This window comes from Equus przewalskii, chromosome 14 (assembly GCF_037783145.1).
Source record: "Equus przewalskii isolate Varuska chromosome 14, EquPr2, whole genome shotgun sequence".
NCBI classification, from domain to species: Eukaryota; Metazoa; Chordata; class Mammalia; order Perissodactyla; family Equidae; genus Equus; species Equus przewalskii.
Window position 1 is genome coordinate 17,952,723 of NC_091844.1, and position 18,266 is coordinate 17,970,988.

General features: G+C 50.3%; 1 protein-coding gene across 4 annotated transcripts in view; it reads left to right on the plus strand.

Moving 5' to 3' along the window:
- Positions 1-18,266, plus strand: part of POLR1A (RNA polymerase I subunit A) — a 77,508-nt gene that overhangs the window by 43,393 nt on the left and 15,849 nt on the right. For all 4 annotated transcript variants that reach the window (XR_011525917.1, XR_011525916.1, XM_070572167.1 and 1 more), the window contains exons 15-24: positions 3,470-3,619; positions 4,824-5,007; positions 7,351-7,433; positions 7,548-7,706; positions 9,329-9,427; positions 10,439-10,591; positions 11,993-12,075; positions 14,464-14,629; positions 15,518-15,739; positions 16,465-16,679. Coding sequence is in view for 2 of the 4 variants with exons in the window: in XM_070572167.1 (XP_070428268.1) it covers positions 3,470-3,619; positions 4,824-5,007; positions 7,351-7,433; positions 7,548-7,706; positions 9,329-9,427; positions 10,439-10,591; positions 11,993-12,075; positions 14,464-14,629; positions 15,518-15,739; positions 16,465-16,679 (1,514 nt within the window). In the remaining 2 variants the exon portion in view is untranslated. The remainder of the gene's footprint in view (positions 1-3,469; positions 3,620-4,823; positions 5,008-7,350; positions 7,434-7,547; positions 7,707-9,328; positions 9,428-10,438; positions 10,592-11,992; positions 12,076-14,463; positions 14,630-15,517; positions 15,740-16,464; positions 16,680-18,266) is intronic.

Below are 18,266 nucleotides of genomic sequence, written 5' to 3' on the forward strand. Positions count from 1 at the left end.
CACAAATGTTTTTAATTCTCGTGAAGTTCAGTTCATCTACTTTTTCTTTTGATGCTTATGCTTTTGGTGTCGTATCTAAGAAACTGTTGCCTAATCCAAGGTCACACAGATTTACAGCTATTTTTGCTATTTTTCCATCTAAGAGTTTTAAGGTTTTAGCCCTTACATTTTGGTCTTTGATCCATTTTGAGTTAATTTTTATACATGGTGTGAGGTAGGGGTTCAGCTTCATTCTTTTGCATGAGGAGATGCAGTTGTCTTGGCACCATTTTTTGTCGACAAGACTGTTCTTGTCCCATTGAATGTCTTTAGCACCCTTGTTGAAAATCAGTTAACCATAAGATGTATGGGTTTATTTCTGGCCATTCATTTTTATGCCATTGATCAATATGTCTATCTTCATGCCACTGTAATATCCTAATAATTGTAGTATGCATTAAAATCAGGAAGTGTGAGTCCTCCAGCTTTATTCTTCTCTTTCAAGTTTGTTTCAGCTATTTGGAGACCATTGCATTTGCGTATAAATTTTAGCATCAGCTTGTTCATTTATGCAAAACTGGCATTCGAAATTTCGGTAGGGATTGCATTAACTCTAAAGATCAATTTGGGGAATGCTACCATCTTAAGAATATTAAGTCTTTGAATCTGTGATTTCTTTCTATTTATTTAGATTTTTAAAAATTTCTTTCAACAATGTGTTACAGTTTTCAGCATACAGGTTTGTACTTCTTTGGTTAAATTTATTCCTGAGTATTTTATTCTTTTTGGTGCTATTGTAAATGAAATTGCTTTTTTAATTTCATTTTCAGGTTGTTCATTGTTAATGTATAGAAATACAGTTGATTTTTATATGTTGAGTTTGTATCCTTTAGCTTTGCTGAAGTTGTTTACTAGCTCTAATAATTTTTTGTGGATTCTTTAAGGTTTTCTATGTATAACATCATGTCATCTGCAAACAGAGGTAGTTTAACTTCTTCCTATTCAATCTGAATGCCTTTTATTTCTTTTCTTGCCTAATTGCTCTAGCTAGAACCTCTAGTACATTGTTGAATAGAAGTGGCGAGAGCAGATCTCCTTGTCTTGTTCTTGATCTTAGGTGGCAAGCATCCAGTCTTTGATCACTGAGTATGTTAACTGTGAGTTTTTCCATAGATGCCTCCCCTTTGTTAGGTTGATGACACTTCCTTCTGTTCCCATTCTGTTGAATGTTTTATCATGAAGGGGTGCTAGAGTTTGTCAAGTGCATTTTCTGGCCCCCTTGATTTTATAGATGAGGTGGCAGGTCATAGTTCCCTTTCCTCAGATGGTTAGATATGCGTGTTTCTATTACCTCTCTCACAGACTTCCCATCCTGACTGTGCTCAGCCTGGCAGTTCCCACTGTACATGTGGCACTTTGGTTGAGGTGCAGCTTGTGGCCGGCAGCCCAGGGAAGTCTCACTCTCCTGCCTTTACTCCCTCACCCCCTTGCCTGGCAGTGCCAGCCGTGTGTAGAGCATGTGTTATGACCTTTCTGGTCATCTGCTGAGATAACAAGGACTATTGTCTGCTTTCTTTAAAGATACTGTTGCCAATTGTCCCCTGCTCCTGGTGCGCATGTGTGAAAAGGCAGCTGTCCTCGTAACTGCCCTGACCTCACTGGGTGCATATAAAAATGCTACTTTGTGTGGCCTGGTACAGCCACACAAAGATCTGTTGATGGCAGCTGATGGCTCCCAGTCCCTCCTCAGTCCTGGTGCCTGTTATACCAGCCTATCTGTCTCCTGCCTCCTACATCTTTGGGAGTGGATGCTTTGGGCCCTTCTGCAGAGGACCCACAGTTATCCCCAGGGACAGCTGCCCCCCTTGGGTTCTCTGTGAGCAGCTCCTTGAGAAATTTCCTCTCCTGGCCTCCTGTTAGCAGCCCCTTGTTGAGTGGGTGGCCACGTTGATGGGCCTAGTTGGAGCAGGGGACAGACTCCCCAGCTTTGCAGTAGTTATAATTAATCCCAGACAAATAAATTTCTTTCCAATGTTAGCTCTATAAAAGCTGATTGTGTGAGAGCTGTCAGGTTGCCAGGTTGTCACATACCCAGCGCATCCTGTGCTGTGCCTCCCTCAGAGACTCCGTCACGTGGTGCTCCTGCTCAGGTCACTTTAATAACCACTTCTGAGTGCTGGTCCTTCTTGTCATTGTCACTGAGGAGGCTTATTCTACTACAGCATTTATTTAACCTCAAAGTCTAGACCAGGAATGTATTTGGCACAAGTGATCCTGTTAAAAGTTAAATCAGAGCATGTCACTCCTGTGAGCAAAACATACTGAACAGCTTTCCTTCTCACTCGGACTGAAAACCTTCTGCCTGAAATGCATACTCTGCTCTCTGCATGGCTCCCCTCCTCGGACGCCTTCCTGGTGAGGCCTTCCCTGCCCACCTTATTTAAAATCTCAAATACTCCCTCCCCCTCCCCTACTCTGGGTGCTCCTTCCCTGCTTTATTTTCCTCCAAAGCATGGATCCCCCTCGGGAACACAGGCTCCTCTGGAGGCAGGGACTGTATTTTATCCACAACCCAGCACCTGGCTCATAGTAAGTACTCGATATATAATTGCTGAATGAATGAATAGGTCTTACCTGTATTCTACAAATGAGCAATGCTCAGGCTAAGAGAACGTAATCATTTGCCCCACAGCACACAACCAGTCAGTGATGGAGCGGACACTGAAACCCCACCACCACCCCCCCTTGCCCCGAATCCCCGAGCGTCACTGAAGCCTGCCTCTCAGTCAGATGCCTTGGGCCTCCTCTGTGAAGCTCCTCAGAGGGAAAGCTCTCAGTTCTCAGTGTTTGCATCCTTTCCATCCTTGCCCCCACCAGAAAACCAAAGCTGTTCTGTGGGAGGACATCACTGACTGTACATAATAACTATCATCTTGTTGACATGGCCTGAAAACAGGGAAGGATGCCTCTGAGGAGCCTTCCTCCATCTTTGCCTCCGTCCTGGGACTGACATCGTCTCGTGGCTGACTTCAGGCAGGGGGCGGCAGTACGAGCCCCCCGTCTCTCTCAACCCTGCTGTCTTTGATTTTGTTTTTTTAACCACGTACTCAAGTCTTTCTTTACTGTGACCCACAGCAATTTACTTTTTTCATCTCGTTCCTTTGGTCTATTCAGAAACGTAATTTTCAGGCCTAGGGGATTGTTCACCTTAAGAAGAATTATTTTAGGGAATAAAAATCCAAGTGAAGTTCTTAATGGTATATGTTTGTTTCTGCTGCTAAGCTCCTTCCTAAGTCATGTAAATAGAAAAGTAAGCTGAGATCAGCTTGTCCCTCATGGGCAGAACTGTCCTTTCTTCTTGCTTTACCTACAGATCATCCGAATGGAGTTGTCCGGCTTTTCAGGATGAACAGGGACAGGAGGTCCTAGAAGGGAACGTCTCGAGAATCTTTTCTTCCTGCCGTCACCTCTGTCTTCTTTTCCTCTCCAGGTTGTGTCGACGCTGCTCATAAACATAATCCCAGAGGACTGCATCCCACTGAACTTATCGGGAAAGGCGAAGATCAGCGGGAAGGCCTGGGTGAAGGAGCCTCCACGGCCTGTCCCCGGCTTTCACCCCGACTCCATGTGTGAGTCCCAGGTACGGCTGCCCAGCTGTATGGGTTGGAGACTTCTCGTCTGGGGTTTAGACAGACTGGTCTAAAAGAGAGACAGGGAGATGGAGCCACACGCACAGAAGCAGGTGCCGTGGCTCCTAAGAGAAGGAGTTGTGCCTGGGTTGGTGTTGACTTGGTTTTAGAAAGGGTCAGAGTTGATGGTTAGCATTTGACCATCAGTGTAAAACTCACAACCAGCTTGGGAAGCTCCTGCGGCAGAAGGCCTCTGGACTTGACGCTGCAAAGCTTGGAAATGCAGAACCTCTGTTTCCCCTGGAGACCCCTGAGTGGCTCCTGGTCACGGAACTGCCGTGAGGTTCCACACCTGCCAGCTCCGTGCCTTAGGAACCAGGCCTCATGGGGGCAGGCCTGGGGCAGTCGAGCTTGAGCAGGGTGCTGCTGCAAGAGAGAGCAAGACTGGCCCCACACTAAGGATTTCCAGAGGGCCTCTTTGTTCTTGGTTGGGGGGGGAGAATCCCCAAGGCCCCAGCTCACAAGTGCTTTGTCACAGGGTCTAACAGACATCCCATTTAGAACCAAAGCTGCCACTTTTCTTTCCCTTTCTAGATCACGTGCATGCATGCTACATTATGCAACGAGAAATCCTTCTTTCTGTTAGCTTCTGATGCTTTAACCCAACTTCGTGAAAGTACAAATTCAGGCCTTAAAGGATGTTAGAAAGGTTATGTTGTTCTTACTCCCAGGGTACAGGGCAGGGAGTGCTTATCCCAGGTCACAGTTGTGAATTTTAGACTCTGGATGTTCTCATTTCAGTCACAGGATCTTTGTCAAGGATACTTGACTTCAAGTCGGTATGGGTGGCTCGGGGGAGCAGGGGGTCATGTGAACACACTGAAATATCGTGTGTGTGTGTGTGTGTGTGTGTGTGTGTGGTGTAGTCCCTGAGCAGGGGGTCATGTGAACACACTGAAATGTGTGTGTGTGTGTGTGTGTGTGTGTGTGTGGTGTAGTCCCTGAAAAAAAATACTGTTCTTATATGTGCTCACCTCCCTTATTAGGAAAAGAAAAATGGTTCCCTTTATATCCAACTTCTTTCCATCAAGGACGTGAGACAGGTTACAATGGAGGGAAATACACAGTGAGGTTAATAAAACACGAAGTCGGGGGCAGTGGCTCATCCAGGAGGTGTTAGCTCCAGCCCAGCATTGATGGCCGTCCCCTCCACAGGTGATCATCAGGGCAGGGGAGCTGCTCTGCGGCGTGCTGGACAAGGCACACTACGGGAGCTCTGCCTATGGCCTGGTCCACTGCTGCTACGAGATCTATGGTGGGGAGACCAGTGGCAAGGTTCTCACCTGCCTGGCCCGCCTCTTCACTGCCTACCTGCAACTCTACAGAGGCTTCACCTTGGGTGAGTGCCGGGCAAGTGGCCGCGGGGCCCCTCTCCTGGCCAGCACGCCAGCCAGGATGTCTCCCAGCTGTACTGGCAGCCTCCAGGGGAATAACCAGGCTCCTTCTACAGGGACGCCCTCACCTCGCTCCTGGTCAGTGCCTTCCACCCCTCCCCCACAGACAGTTTCTTCACTTCAACAGCACAGAGTAACCCCCTCTGTTCCCATTTCCATTCTGTTCCTTTCTCGACCCCACCCTTTATGGTTTTCTGTCCCTGAGACTGATTTTTCATGCTCCATTCCCTCCTGCAAGTGCCCTTCCCGAATTTCCTGGGCACTCTGCACTCCACAAAGGGTCTTCCCTGTTGTCAGAACTGCCTGCACCTCCCAACCTAGCAGGGCATCAGTGCTGTTGGAAACATCATGTTGGGGCAGACCCGTTGGGGTGATCCTAAGACAGGAAGAGGAGCTACCTTGTTTCCTCCCTGGGAATAAGCACACGCTGTTTTAGAAGTTGGCTTTGAGAAGAAAACCAAGTGTGCTGTTGCTTTCTGTGCCCTGAGCTGACTCGGGGCAGTGCGTCTCTGAGTGTACAGAGCCGAGTCTGAGCACCCCCGCTGTGCTCCTGTGAAGAGTAAGCGACGTGCTCATGCTGAGTGTGAGCCACGGGGAGTGTGGGGATTGTCTAGGCGACGATACCATTATGGTGGACGTGCCACTGTGCTTCCTCATGGACACGCTCACGTGCAGACATGGGAATCCCACCATGGGGCAGGGGACCTGCCAGAGCTGGAGTTGGTTCACTGGCCCGCAGTGGGGTTTGCATAATTAGATATTAAATGTGGAAAAGTCAAAGTAAATACAGACATGAAAATAATTTAAAATCACCCAGTATTCAGCTATCAGAGATAACTAATAGCGATTTCATGTGTGTCTTTCTAGACTTTCCAAGTGCAAATACATCAGAAAAAATAGCATCTTATACTACATATTGTTTTATAATCTGCTTCCCCCCCACCCCCCCATTTCCAAAAGTATTTATAAATGTTCTTTTGTGTGAGCTAATATAAATCTACATCCTCAGGTTTGTGGCTCCAGATTATTCTAGTTGTGTAGACATACCATGGTTTATTTAACTGGTTCCTGTGATTAAACATTTAGGTTCCTTCCTGGTTTCCACTTTATTGCTGGGGCAAGCACCCTTGAACAAACATCTTTAAAAACAAAAAGTAGAGGAAGATCCCACACCCGGGTCATCATGAAGACCCAACCTAACAAACCATCCTTACAGCTCTGCTTAGCACATGGTACAAAGAGAAACTGGCCCAGAGTGCAGAGACCACGTGGATGCCGAGAGACTGAGAGAGGGAGCAGGGCCAGGTGGGGCGTGAAGCTCTGAGGGAAGGTGAGCTGGAGGTGGTGCCTTCGCTCCAGCCGAGGTCAATCGAGGGACAGCAAGGCAGCCTGGAGCTAATCCCATGGAAGGGCCTGCTTTCGTGGGGATGGCTTCCTCGCAGGAGGAATGTTCCTTTTCCTTCGCATTCACATATGTTCTTTAGAGGCTCCTGAGCTCCCAGGACATTGCACTGGGAGTCCAGATATTTCAGCCCAGCTTTTGAACAGTGCAGCCATCGTCTTCCTTCCCACGAGACCTCAGCTGACGGACTTTTGTCTGGGAACACTCACAGATATAATTGAGTTGGCAGAAAATAGTTGATTGAAAATTGAAGTGGAAAGACGTCTGCCTAAGGTGAGGAATTCCTCAGCCATTTGGAGCCAGAAGGACAGGCTTAACTGAAGTGACCCAGGCTTTCGTCCTGGGGAGGAACCTGCAGTGGTGGTCCCTGTCACCCAGGCTTGAGTGTGTGTATGTGTGTGTGCCTGCGCACACATACCACAACCATATTAGGCGATCCCTGTGACGTGGCTTCTGGGATCAAAACCAGGGTGTTCTCTCCCTCCCTCTCTTCTTTCCCTAAATTCAGTTTTTCATCCAAAATCTCTTCTTCACCTCTAGTCCGATCATCCAGTGTGTATTAATGAGTGGAGGCGGTGTAGCTGGTGGCTAAGAGCACAAGTCTGGGACTCGACCCTGGATCTACTTTCGACCTATGTGACCCTGGGCAAATAGTTCAAGTTTGAGCCTTAGTTTCACCATTTGTAAAATGGGAATTCTAGTGCTTGGCCTCTGGGAAGCACTTAAGAGATGGTAGCAGTCTCTTAATAACAATGTTAATATCGTCATCATTATTCGAGTGCTTCCTGTGTATGTGGCGCTGTGTTCCGTGCCCTGACCTCACCGAGTTTACAGCCAGGTGAGGAGTCAGGTCTGGTCCCATCTGAGCTTGTCTGCTTCTTCACAGGCGTGGAAGACATTCTGGTTAAGCCGAAGGCGGATGTCAGGAGACGCAGGATCGTTGAAGAGTCCACCCACTGCGGGCCCCGGGTGAGGAGGGCCGGGGACGCTGCTGCCTGCTGCCGAGGGCCGGGTCTCCTGTGGATGAAACCCACACCCTCCTCACTTGGCCGCTGCCTCTGACATGTTCCTTTTCTCATTCAGGCTGTCAGGGCTGCATTAAACCTGCCAGAAGCCGCCTCCTGTGATGAGGTCCGAGAGAAATGGCAGGATGCCCATCTGGGCAAAGACCAGAGGGATTTTAACATGATTGATCTGAAGTTCAAGGAGGAAGTGAACCATTACAGCAATGAGATTAACAAGGTTAGTCCAGCAGCGCATGCACTTATCACCACCATTTTGAATGCTGGTTTCTTTAAAAATTACATTTTGATTCTCACTCAGGTCCCTTTGGAACAGTTTGGCTGTTTAATAGCTGACTAGGTGAGATGTGAGGTGGGATGTGTAGAATTCATCATTTTGAGGAGCCAAGGGCTTCATTTCCTCACCTAGTGTGGGTCTGGAAAGGTCTCTGATTAATGCTGAGAGGGAATGCTTTGCACTTTTTTTGTTCTTAAATGTTTATATTTGGAGGTGATTGCATTAAACGGGACTGTGTCTTTCCTATGGGACCGCTGCAGGGTGGAGGAGGAGAATGAAGGACCAGAAACACCACTGCTGCTTGTATAGCGGAGCCAGGGGTGAAGGTCTGGGTTCAGATCCTGGCTCTGCCATATACTTGCTGTGTGACCTCGGTCTGTGCCTTGGTTCCCTCACCTGGAGGTAGGGATGTGAGAAACACCTACCTCATAGAGTTGCTGAGAGGATTAAGGAGCTAATTTACACAATGCTTTTGGCACGGCGGGGCTCCAGAGCCCCTGTCTGCTTTTCCACCGAGCCAGTTCCTGTGCAGTGGAGAAAGGAGAGGGAAATCCCTGCACGAGCCGAGACCACCGCCCGGTTCTCTCCACCTTCTTGCTCCAGAGCTGGGGTTCCCAGTCCTGTGGCTTAAAGGAAGCAGCCTGGCCCTCCCCCTGCCTCCTGGGCCTCAAGGCCCAGCCCAAGGAAGTGAGGAGGACACAAGGCCAACGCTCAACAAAAGTCAGTGTTTGCCTGTGGAGTCCTCCTGACTGGCGTCCGGCATCCCTTAGGCTGCCAGGAACTCAGACCTCTCGTTGGTACAATCTGTCCTTGAGAAGTCCTGTTCAAAGGAGCCTTCCCAGCTCCGCCCCAAGAACTGAGAGGCTCAGATTCCAGGGTTGACCCAGAATGCTGGGGGTGGGGCTTTTGTCTCAGAAGCTTCTCAGAATTGCTTCTTGTCCCTCCGGTTCCCCTCTTTCCACTCAGTCTGCCTCTCCTCTGTCTGGCTGGGTCTCTGCAACCATAGACAGAGGATTAAATAGATCCACAGCTCCCTTCAGCATCTCCCCAGGCTCCTCCTGGACAGCTTTGCTCACTTCCACTGGCGCCGGAGCTGAGGCAAGACTCCCACGTGGTGCTCGGGTGGCATGTTGGCAAATGTGAATATGACAGATGTTGGTCGTCCTTGCCAGGTGTGCAGGAACCAAGGCCATGGTATGCTGGGTGATTTCTCAAGGGCATTGCCTTAAATGTTATTTTTAACCAGCTCCTATTTAGACCCACAAACTGGATATGGTGGTTCCTCTGCTTCTCCCTTTTTGCTGCCGTCTGCCAGCAACAGGAGCTTCAGGCTCCCTGGCAGAGGATGTCAAGAACGCACATGGGGCCATCAGTTAGACTTCTCTCAAGGGGTTCTAACAGAAGGGTTGATGCCAAAAGAGACTTCTTACCTAAAATGGGATTTGGCGCTTATCTCTGGATAAATAGTCTGAGTTTGTTGCTTTCGCATCCTGGGTTTACTTTTTGAACCTGGGAGTTCAGAATAGGGGTGGAGTCACTGACCGATGTGTTTATTTAATCCACAGGCGTGCATGCCTTTTGGCCTGCACAGACAGTTCCCAGAGAACAACTTGCAGATGATGGTGCAGTCTGGAGCCAAAGGTTCCACTGTGAACACCATGCAGGTGCGAGCAAAGGCGGGCTGGCTGGTTTGCCGGAAGGGTGGGGTGATTGCAGGAGGCGGTGTTCAGATTTGTTTCTGGTTTTTAAAGGATCTACCTTCTGTATAAAATCTGGCAAGTACTGAAAAATATAAAAGCACTTAGAAATCAGTACAGGAGCTAACTGCTGTTAACACATCACTGTTACAGACAAACACAGATGTAAATATCCAGATGTTGATATGTACAGTACAGACATTGTAAATTTACATACTGTGTTATGTATTGTATTACATATATTTGTGTTAAATATAAACACTGTGTGTATATACATAATCTTAGCTGAGATCCTGCAATTTTGCACGATCTCTTCGTTTCATTTAGTATTCCATTATAACCGTTGTCCCAGAAGTTTCTTAACCCTTAATTTGAGGTCCATTATTTTCTCAGATTACTGCAGCGCTATGGCAGCATTTTCACAAATCTTAGCAGCTTTTTTTTTTTTGGTCTTGATGACCCTGAGAGGGTCTTAAGGACCATCTCGTCGTTCAGTGAGTGTAGAGTAATAGGAATGGGCTTAAAAGGCTGAAGGCCGTCAGGAAGCCCCCTTCACTGCAGTGAAATCCAGACACTGTCCTTTCCCACACCAAGACTGTTAATAGGTGGTCTTATTCTCTTTTGGCCTTAGAATTTAAGGATCACAGTAAATAACTTTTCCCTGTGGGCCTTAGTTTCCCCATGAGGACTTTCAGGTCCCATCCAGGTATAACAAGTGAAGATTCTGAAACGTGGCTCCTTTTACAAACATGGACCATTTACAACTGACCCCAGACATGAAAACTCTTTCTCAGACCATAAAAGGAAAATGCAGTTATTTTCTTAAAAAGCAAGCTTCCCTGGTTCATTTAAAAATCTGGGTTGGCCTTCAACACAACTCAGTTTCCGTGCAGCTTTTCTTGCAGAGCAGGCACTCCCTCTCCTTTGAGGATGACACGCGCGTGGGTCTTGAGTTTCCTTTGGGTTTCCTTCCCCCAGATCTCGTGCCTGCTGGGCCAGATTGAATTGGAAGGTCGGAGACCCCCACTGATGGCGTCTGGCAAGTCACTGCCCTGCTTTGAGCCTTATGAATTCACCCCCAGGGCTGGTGGTTTTGTCACTGGCAGATTCCTCACCGGCATCAAGCCTCCTGTAGGTATTTTGGTTTTTCCTTTTGGCTTTTCTCCTCATTTCCAGGCTCAATGGTCAGAGGCCTGTGACCTTCACCAACAACTTTGAGCAAAGACATTCAAATAATAAATGCTATGCCATTTGCTGCTTACCCACTAGACCCTAAGGCCCATGAGGACCATAAGCACTCAATCATGTCATGTCCACCGTTGTAATACCAGAGCCTAGCACAGTGCCTGGCACGTGTGGGTGCTCAGTGTTTGCTGATAAATGAAAAGATGAATAAGACCAATCCCAGCTCCACCTTTTCCTGCTATGTGCCTTCCCAACCAGTTCTTACCTGCCCTTGAAGACCGCTGGAGAATGGGATGCCCCTCACCAGGCTGCTCTCCGTTGCCAAAAGGAGCATCACAGAGACGTATTTCATGACACCCCCTCAAGAGAGCCTCCCGTGGGTCTGCCTTCACAGTGGGAAGATTAACTAGCTGTAGCAAATGTCTAATTTTCCCTCAGTCAACAACAGGATTCTCCCCGAGGAGAAGGGTTTTCTCATTACACTTGTCAGAAATGGCCTTTTGAATGTTAGTACCTTTTGTCCCCTAGCCCAGTGCATCTCTACAAGGGTGACCCTTGTGGTCAGACAACTAAACCTAGGTTTGTGAACAGGACTGACCCTTTGTTTCAAGGTCACTGGCTGCTAGGCTCTTCCACTGGTCCCACATGGACTCTCCAGTGATCATCTGTGGCCTCTGGCAAAGGGAGGTGGAGAGCTGACATAGACCAAAATTTTTTAAACTATGGTTGCGACCCCTTAGTGAATCATGAAATCATTGTAATAGGTAGTGACCGGCATTTCTTTATGTAGTGAAACAGAACAGGGTGGTAAAGAAAGCATCAAAGTAAGGATGGGAGAGTTTCATAAAGTTCTGGTTTGAGTTACGTATCTTTATATGCATTGTGTGTTTTATGTATGTGTTTGCTGATTACTATTGTAAATGTATTTCTTACTATGGGTTGCAGTCAGAAAGTTTGGAAAATACCATGTACCTCTGTTAACACTGTTAGAAGCAGAATTCAGACATGTGGGCAAAACCCAACAGTGATGTGGCACCAGTGCCGCCTGTGTTTGGAACCTGGGTTGTGGGGTGTGATACTGAGGATGGAATGCATGAATGCAGGTGGAGCACTTGGCCCATGTAAACAGGAGCTGTTGCTTCTCATCCACTTGTCCCTCTGCACTGGGGGAGGACAAGACAAAGGTACCCTCAGGGGAAGGTGGAAGTCACTGGGGCCATCGGAGTCATCAAAGCCAAGGGCCCGAGGAGGTCAGGCAAGGCTGCTGGAGGCGTTGGCCTGAGCCACCCTTCAGGAAGCACTGTCCTCACTGCCACCTCTGGGACCTGGGTCCCGCTTCTCCCACAGGAGTTCTTCTTTCACTGCATGGCAGGGCGAGAGGGTCTGGTCGACACCGCGGTGAAAACCAGCCGCTCCGGCTATCTGCAGAGGTAAAGAGCACCAGGGGATCAGTGTCCCAGGACCCTTTACCCCCGTCATCCTTCACACTTTCATTGACACTTCACCAAGGATTCCCTTGGATGAAAAAACTTCTTTAAAATGTCCATGGTTGGCTGAGACAGAAAATAGATATTTTTCTCCTTCTAAAGGACTGGTAGCACTTGAGCTCAAGGGTTGACACAGGGCCCCGTGTACCTTTCCCTGGGGAGGTTACAGATACAGGGGAAGGTCTCGTCCTCCGCCCTGGGAGAGCTCAGCAGTCTGGGACAGTGCAGAGGGGATTGCAGGCCCGGGGTCCCTGCCTGTGAGTCTGTAACTGGAGTTCCTGTCCTCCTGAATGCAGGCGTTACGTCGGGCTTCCTCAGCCCAGACCTGTGTGTTTTCTCTCCTCTCTGGGAGGAAATGGAACAAGTAGGCACGTAACACCTGTTTCGGCAGGTTGGGGAATGAAGCTTAAAACTGACCCAGGCCTGACTCCAGAGTGTCCGGCAGGACCAGGCAGCAGGGCCCTGCGCTCCAGCCTCCCTCCTTTGGGGTGCAGCGTGGGGAGGCTCTGCCATGGGGATTTTTGATAATGGTTCTTCTGGAGCCCAGAGAACCTGTGCTGGTAGAAATGGTGGTAGGAATGGAGGAGACAGCAAAAATAAATCCCCACACCTCCCGGGCCTGGTTTTAGGTTACACTTTCAGGGAACCCTGCTGACTGCTGACAGGGAGGCAGAGCCCTGTTCTTCCCCCTCCTCAGAGTCTGCCCATCTGCTCCAGCTCTCTCCTTCCTCCTGCTTCTCAGCTCCAGCTTCCCCAACTGCATCCCTGGATTTGCTCCCTTGCCCTTGATGCCCAAAGCTACAGCCCATGGGGTCGGGTAGGAAGGGTAAGTGTGGGTTTGGGGTAGAGACCCATCTGGATGCCTGTCAGTGAGGAGCCTGTCTGCAGAGCTGGTAGTGCCAGGTTGGTGAGCTCCCCTCTCAGGGGCGTGGATTGCATGGCCAGTTCCTTCCATGAACAGGGGTCACACCTCCCCTCTATTCACTTAAATCATCCAAGAACACATGTGTAGTGTAGAAAACTAGCAAACAGATGATCAGATAAGTCTGGAGGAAGGTGGGGCATCCATGTGTGAGGCAGGAGTCCCCGAGGCCTTTTGAACGCAGGGTGGGAAGAAGGAGGATGTCAGGGATCCTGACCAGAATGGAAGAGCAGCAGCCATTAGGGCAGGGGGTGCAAGCACCCGGGATGCATCTTCCAGGGGCGGGTCATGACGGACAGGGTGAGTGCAGTGCTTCGGATGGGGTGGACAGGAGGAGGCTGGCGCGGCTGTGGCAGAGGCCCAGGCCAGGTTGGAAGGCTGCCTCAGGAGGGTGGCAGTGGGGAGGCAGAAGCAGACTTGGAGCAACTGGCTGAAATGCAGGAATAAGGGGCAGTGAGATGTCAAAGCCAGCTGAGTTTTCAGGCCTGAGTGGCAGCACAATGGCGCGGTTGACAGAAAGCAAGACGCTGCAGAGGGGAGAGAGTGTGGGCGGCTGAGGTTGCAGTAGCAGCAGGATATTCAGGTCAACACTTCCAGTGGAGCCTTAGAGATGAGGCCGGGGATGCAGCCTTGCTGTGCTGAGAGGTGGAGCCCTGTGAAGTGAGGCAGGCAGAGCAGAGGGCTGACGGCACGTCAGCATTTTCAGCTGAGGGAAGGGGGTGCTCAGCACCAACCTTGCCAGGCCCTGGGCTGGGTGCCAAGGTGACAGTGGTGACTAATTCTGAGCTCTGTGCGTGGAGCTCAGGGGAACAGTGGCTCCTAGAAAACCTCCTCTTTAAAGTGGAAGGGGGGAAACTGAGGCAGAGTGGCCAGAGTTATGCTAAGGAGTCAGCACCAGGGCAGCAGAGAGAGAGAGGCTGAGGGAGGCAGCTGACTACTGAGGACTGAGGAAAAAGGACACCTGGTTAGGGTTATCATGTTAGCATTTAGTTCCTAACGTCCCCGTAGTGTCCCCAGCAACCTCTGGGTGAACAGTGTTGGTAAAGCATTGGGTGGGGAGGCAGCCCCTCTGCTTTCCCTGCCTTGCGGATTTAGGGACTCTGGTCCCTGGGGAGTTCTTCCAGTGCAGGAGAGTGAAAGGACAGGGAGTGGTCGTGGCTGTTGGAGCTGGAGCTGGGAGCCAGGGTCGAGCAGTGGCAGCCAACCTCTCAGTCACACAGCTGTAGCCTCCTCCTCCCAGAAAACCCTCAGGAAATGCAGCCGCTGGCAGGGAGATGCTGCGGCTCAGAGCCCAGGGCATTGAGCCGGCCCATTGTGGAGTCTTGCTTCCAACGCCCCCCATCAGAGGCTGCGCTGGGAGGTGGGGAGCCTGATGAACCTGGTGAGCCCTGAGCCGGGTCTCCCTACAGGTGCATCATCAAACACCTGGAGGGGCTGGTCGTCCAGTACGACCTGACCGTCCGCGACAGCGACGGCAGCGTGGTGCAGTTCCTCTATGGGGAGGATGGCCTGGACATCCCCAAGACACAGTTCCTGCAGCCCAAGCAGTTCCCCTTCCTCGCTAGCAACTACGAGGTAGTGTGACAGACCCTCAGTGCCTGGAGGGGTGGGCGGGGCTGTGCGGTGGGCCTCTCACCCTGATCTTTGCCACCCGGTCACAGTGGCTGGTGAAAAGTAGAGTGGGAAGAGTTGATAAAGCACTCATCGATACCTTGAAACGTGACATTTCCTGGCCCCTCTGTGGACTTTCCTCATGAGAGGTGGCAGGAATGCACATGCTTCTCTAGAACAGCCATCATTTGGGGCTGTTTGCTGTGTGCCAGGCTCTAAATTGAAACGCACTGTGGATACCATCTAGTTTCATCCTCACTGCAACATGGGGAGGTGGGCGTTCTACCCATTTACAGCGGAGGCAACTGAGTATCAGAGCTGAAGTGACTAGCCGGCCAGTGGCAGAGCCAGTGGTTGAATGAAGCCTGTCTGACACACAAGCTCGTGGTTTTTATGCCTTAATTGACTGCCCTAGGAGTGACCCTCACCATTAACTGAGCAGTCTCCCGATTTGGAAGATTGGGATGCTGCAACCACGATGACCTGTCCAAGGTCATGCAGCAGAGGGCAGAATTAAAGGTTGCACTCTAGTGCTGCCTCCTTCCATCCTAGCGCCTGTCCCAAAGCTCCCGCCCTCCCTTCCCCTCCTCCTTTCTTCCCAGAAACTCCCTGTGTTCTGGAGGGGCTTTGCGTGTGCTGGCATCTCCTCCGTGACCCCCTCAGCTCCTAAGACCACCAGCTCCCAAGTCTGGTTTGCACAAAGCGAGGGCCCTAGTTAGCAGTGGGTGCCCAGCCCCCCGAGAGGCAACGTGAGGGCTCCACACAGACCATCTTGGTCCTGTGAAGTTGTGTGACGTAGCCCTCATGGCACACCCTCATCTCTTGGGTCTGTGTATGCGGTTTTTGTTTTAGGTGATAATGAAATCGAAGCACCTCCATGAAGTTTTATCCAGAGCAGATCCCCAAAAAGCTCTCCGCCACTTCAGAGCCATCAAAAAATGGCAGAACAAGCATCCCAACATCCTGCTGAGAAAAGGCGCCTTCTTGAATTATTCCCAGAAAATTCAGGCAGCTGTGAAAGCCTCGAACGTCGAGGGTGGGAACCAGAACGGCCGCAGCCCCGGGACTCACCAGGTGATGCGGGGGACGGCTGTATCCCCGCTGCCTGGTGCATACAGGCATCTGTCGGGGCTTGAGGAAATGGGGGGTTGTTTTCCTAATAGAGGGTATAACACTGTGATCCAGCTTCATTCACTGTCAGTCAGGTAACAAGTGGCACCAAATAGGAAGTTAAAGAGAAGACTCTTTACAGGAGCAGGAGAAGCTCATGGGTTGGTACCCTGGGCTCCTCAACACCCCAGGCGGGAAGGAACAGGGAGGCAGGGAGCACTTTGAAGCAGTCTATGTGGGACAGCTTTGGGGCATTGAGTGTGTGAAAGCCTGGATAGGGGGCAAACAGGGATCCAGCACAGCCACCTGGCTCATGGTGACTGTGTCCTTGTTGGCCTAGGACGGTCTTGGCAATGGCTCTCATCCTAGCATTGTTATTAATAGTGGCCTGTTTTACTCTGAAAGAATCCCAGTTTGGACAGTAGCTCATATGGTCAGCTACCTGTTGTTGAATGGGCCAGGACGAAGAGCTCAGAGTCAGGGTCAGGCAGTGCGCCCTGGGATGGGTTCAGTTTCTCCCTGTTTGAGCTGTTGAGAGGGTTTTCTCAGTGCAGTCAGATCTCTGTGTCTTTCCCCTCCTCTTGTTTGAAGCCAGTGTCTTTCATCCTCCTTATCCTACTGGATGTGCCAGGAAGAGAAGCCCAGTCCTGGTGTCCTCCAGTGTAGCTGAGTCCTGTCCTTTCTTTCAGATGTTGAGGATGTGGGGCGAGTTAGATGAGCAGAGCCGAAGGAAATACCAGAAAAAGGCGGCTCCTTGTCCTGACCCCAGTCTGTCTGTCTGGCGCCCAGACATCTACTTTGCATCAGTGTCGGAAACATTTGAAAAAAAGGTGGATGACTACAGTCACGAGTGGGCATCTCAAGCAGAAAGGAGTTATGAGAAATCAGAGCTTTCTCTCGACAGGTAATGACGTTGATTTGTTGCACAACATGTGCAGGAGGAGACTGCTGTCAGGCCCTTCCCTACCCACTCTGGAAGAGGGTGGCAGCCTCCTGGGGTTGAGGCTTCAGCAGGGGGAGGGAAGTGAAACCAAAGGGGCACCTTACAAGCCCTCAGAGCTTCAGGACAGGCAAGAGCAGCTAGGCAGGAGTGGACCCCCCCAATTTGGGCCAAGACAGAGAAAAGTGCTGGGACAGACGCTTGCAAAAATGGTCTGTGTCTTGAGTTTGGTGTGGTGGACGTGGCTGACTGAGAGGCAGGGAGTCTGGTCACCACTCAGCAGCTGCCAGCTGTGTCCCAGGGCACATCATTCACTGTCTCAGCCTTCCCTGAAGGGTTGGATCTGGTTGCTCCATGATCCTTTGAGCTTTGAGTTTCAAAGTTTTAAGGAAGAAGGACCACATAGTCCTCAGCTTGGACTTGTTCACACATAAAAAATTGAGATTAAACAAGAAAAAAATCCTGTCCATTAGGTGGGTGGGAAGCCAGGCTTGAACCAGCACCGAGCCACAATGGGTTAAAACATCGAAGTGCCTGCTGGGGGTTTGGAGCAGTTGTCGGGGATCCTTCCCACTCAGCTCTCGAAGCTGGGCCTGCAGAGCTGGAAGGCCTCTGAGATGTCCGCCCTAGCCTGGCTGCTCGTCCTGCACGGGTGAAAGCCAGCCATGTGTGTGGAGAGGCTGGCAGGGTGCAGGGAGTGGAGGAACAGGAGGGGAGGGACGGGGTTCTCTCTTTGCCCCTTAAAGTGGTCTCTCCAGCCAGGCCTTAGAGATTCCCAGATAGAATCCATCATGCTGCGTTATCACAGCTGCCAGCAGGGCTTTGCTGCAAGAGCAAGACCCTGATCCGCCTGCCCTCTTCCTCTGCCTCCCTGCAGCTCAGGATGCTGGCGGTTACCTTCAGGAGGACCATATCGGCCTCCCTCCAGCTGTGCTTCATCGGGAGGGGGGAGGTTAGCCTCAGGGAGCATCACCTGGTTTCAGAGGGCTGAGAGGAGGAGGCGGTTCTGCCTTAGTGGCTTTTGCAGGGAACCTGTTAGCAAGCAGCAAATTCTGAGTGCACCTCCTAAGTTCTTGGAAGTATTTGAAGGTTTTCCTGTCAGCAATCCTGCCATGCACTCAGAACTTGCTGGTTTGAAGTAATTGGGAGAAAAGACCCATTAGCAAAAAGTCTGACTTTTAAAAAGAACTTGCATAGAAACGTAGTTTTATTAGTTTCCTCTGCATTCACACATTTGTCTGTCTAATCTTCATTTGTTGAGCCCCTTCCTTGTTCCATGGGCTGGGGTCGTACAGCATTCCTGTGGCTATACTAGAAGGGCCAGCTTTCATAGGAAGAATGGTTGCTAAATTACACAGTTGTATGGCGTGCATACGTCCATGTGGCCTGCAGCCATTGGCACTAATTAAGAAAATAAACACCCTCTTCCCTCCTCTCCTATATCCCCAGAACTGCTTAGGGAACCTCTTCCTAGTTTGTACAGCGGCAGCTTTAAGCCCTCTCCAAACTGTCACAGCTAGTGGAGAAAAAAGAATTCACATAGGAAAATGT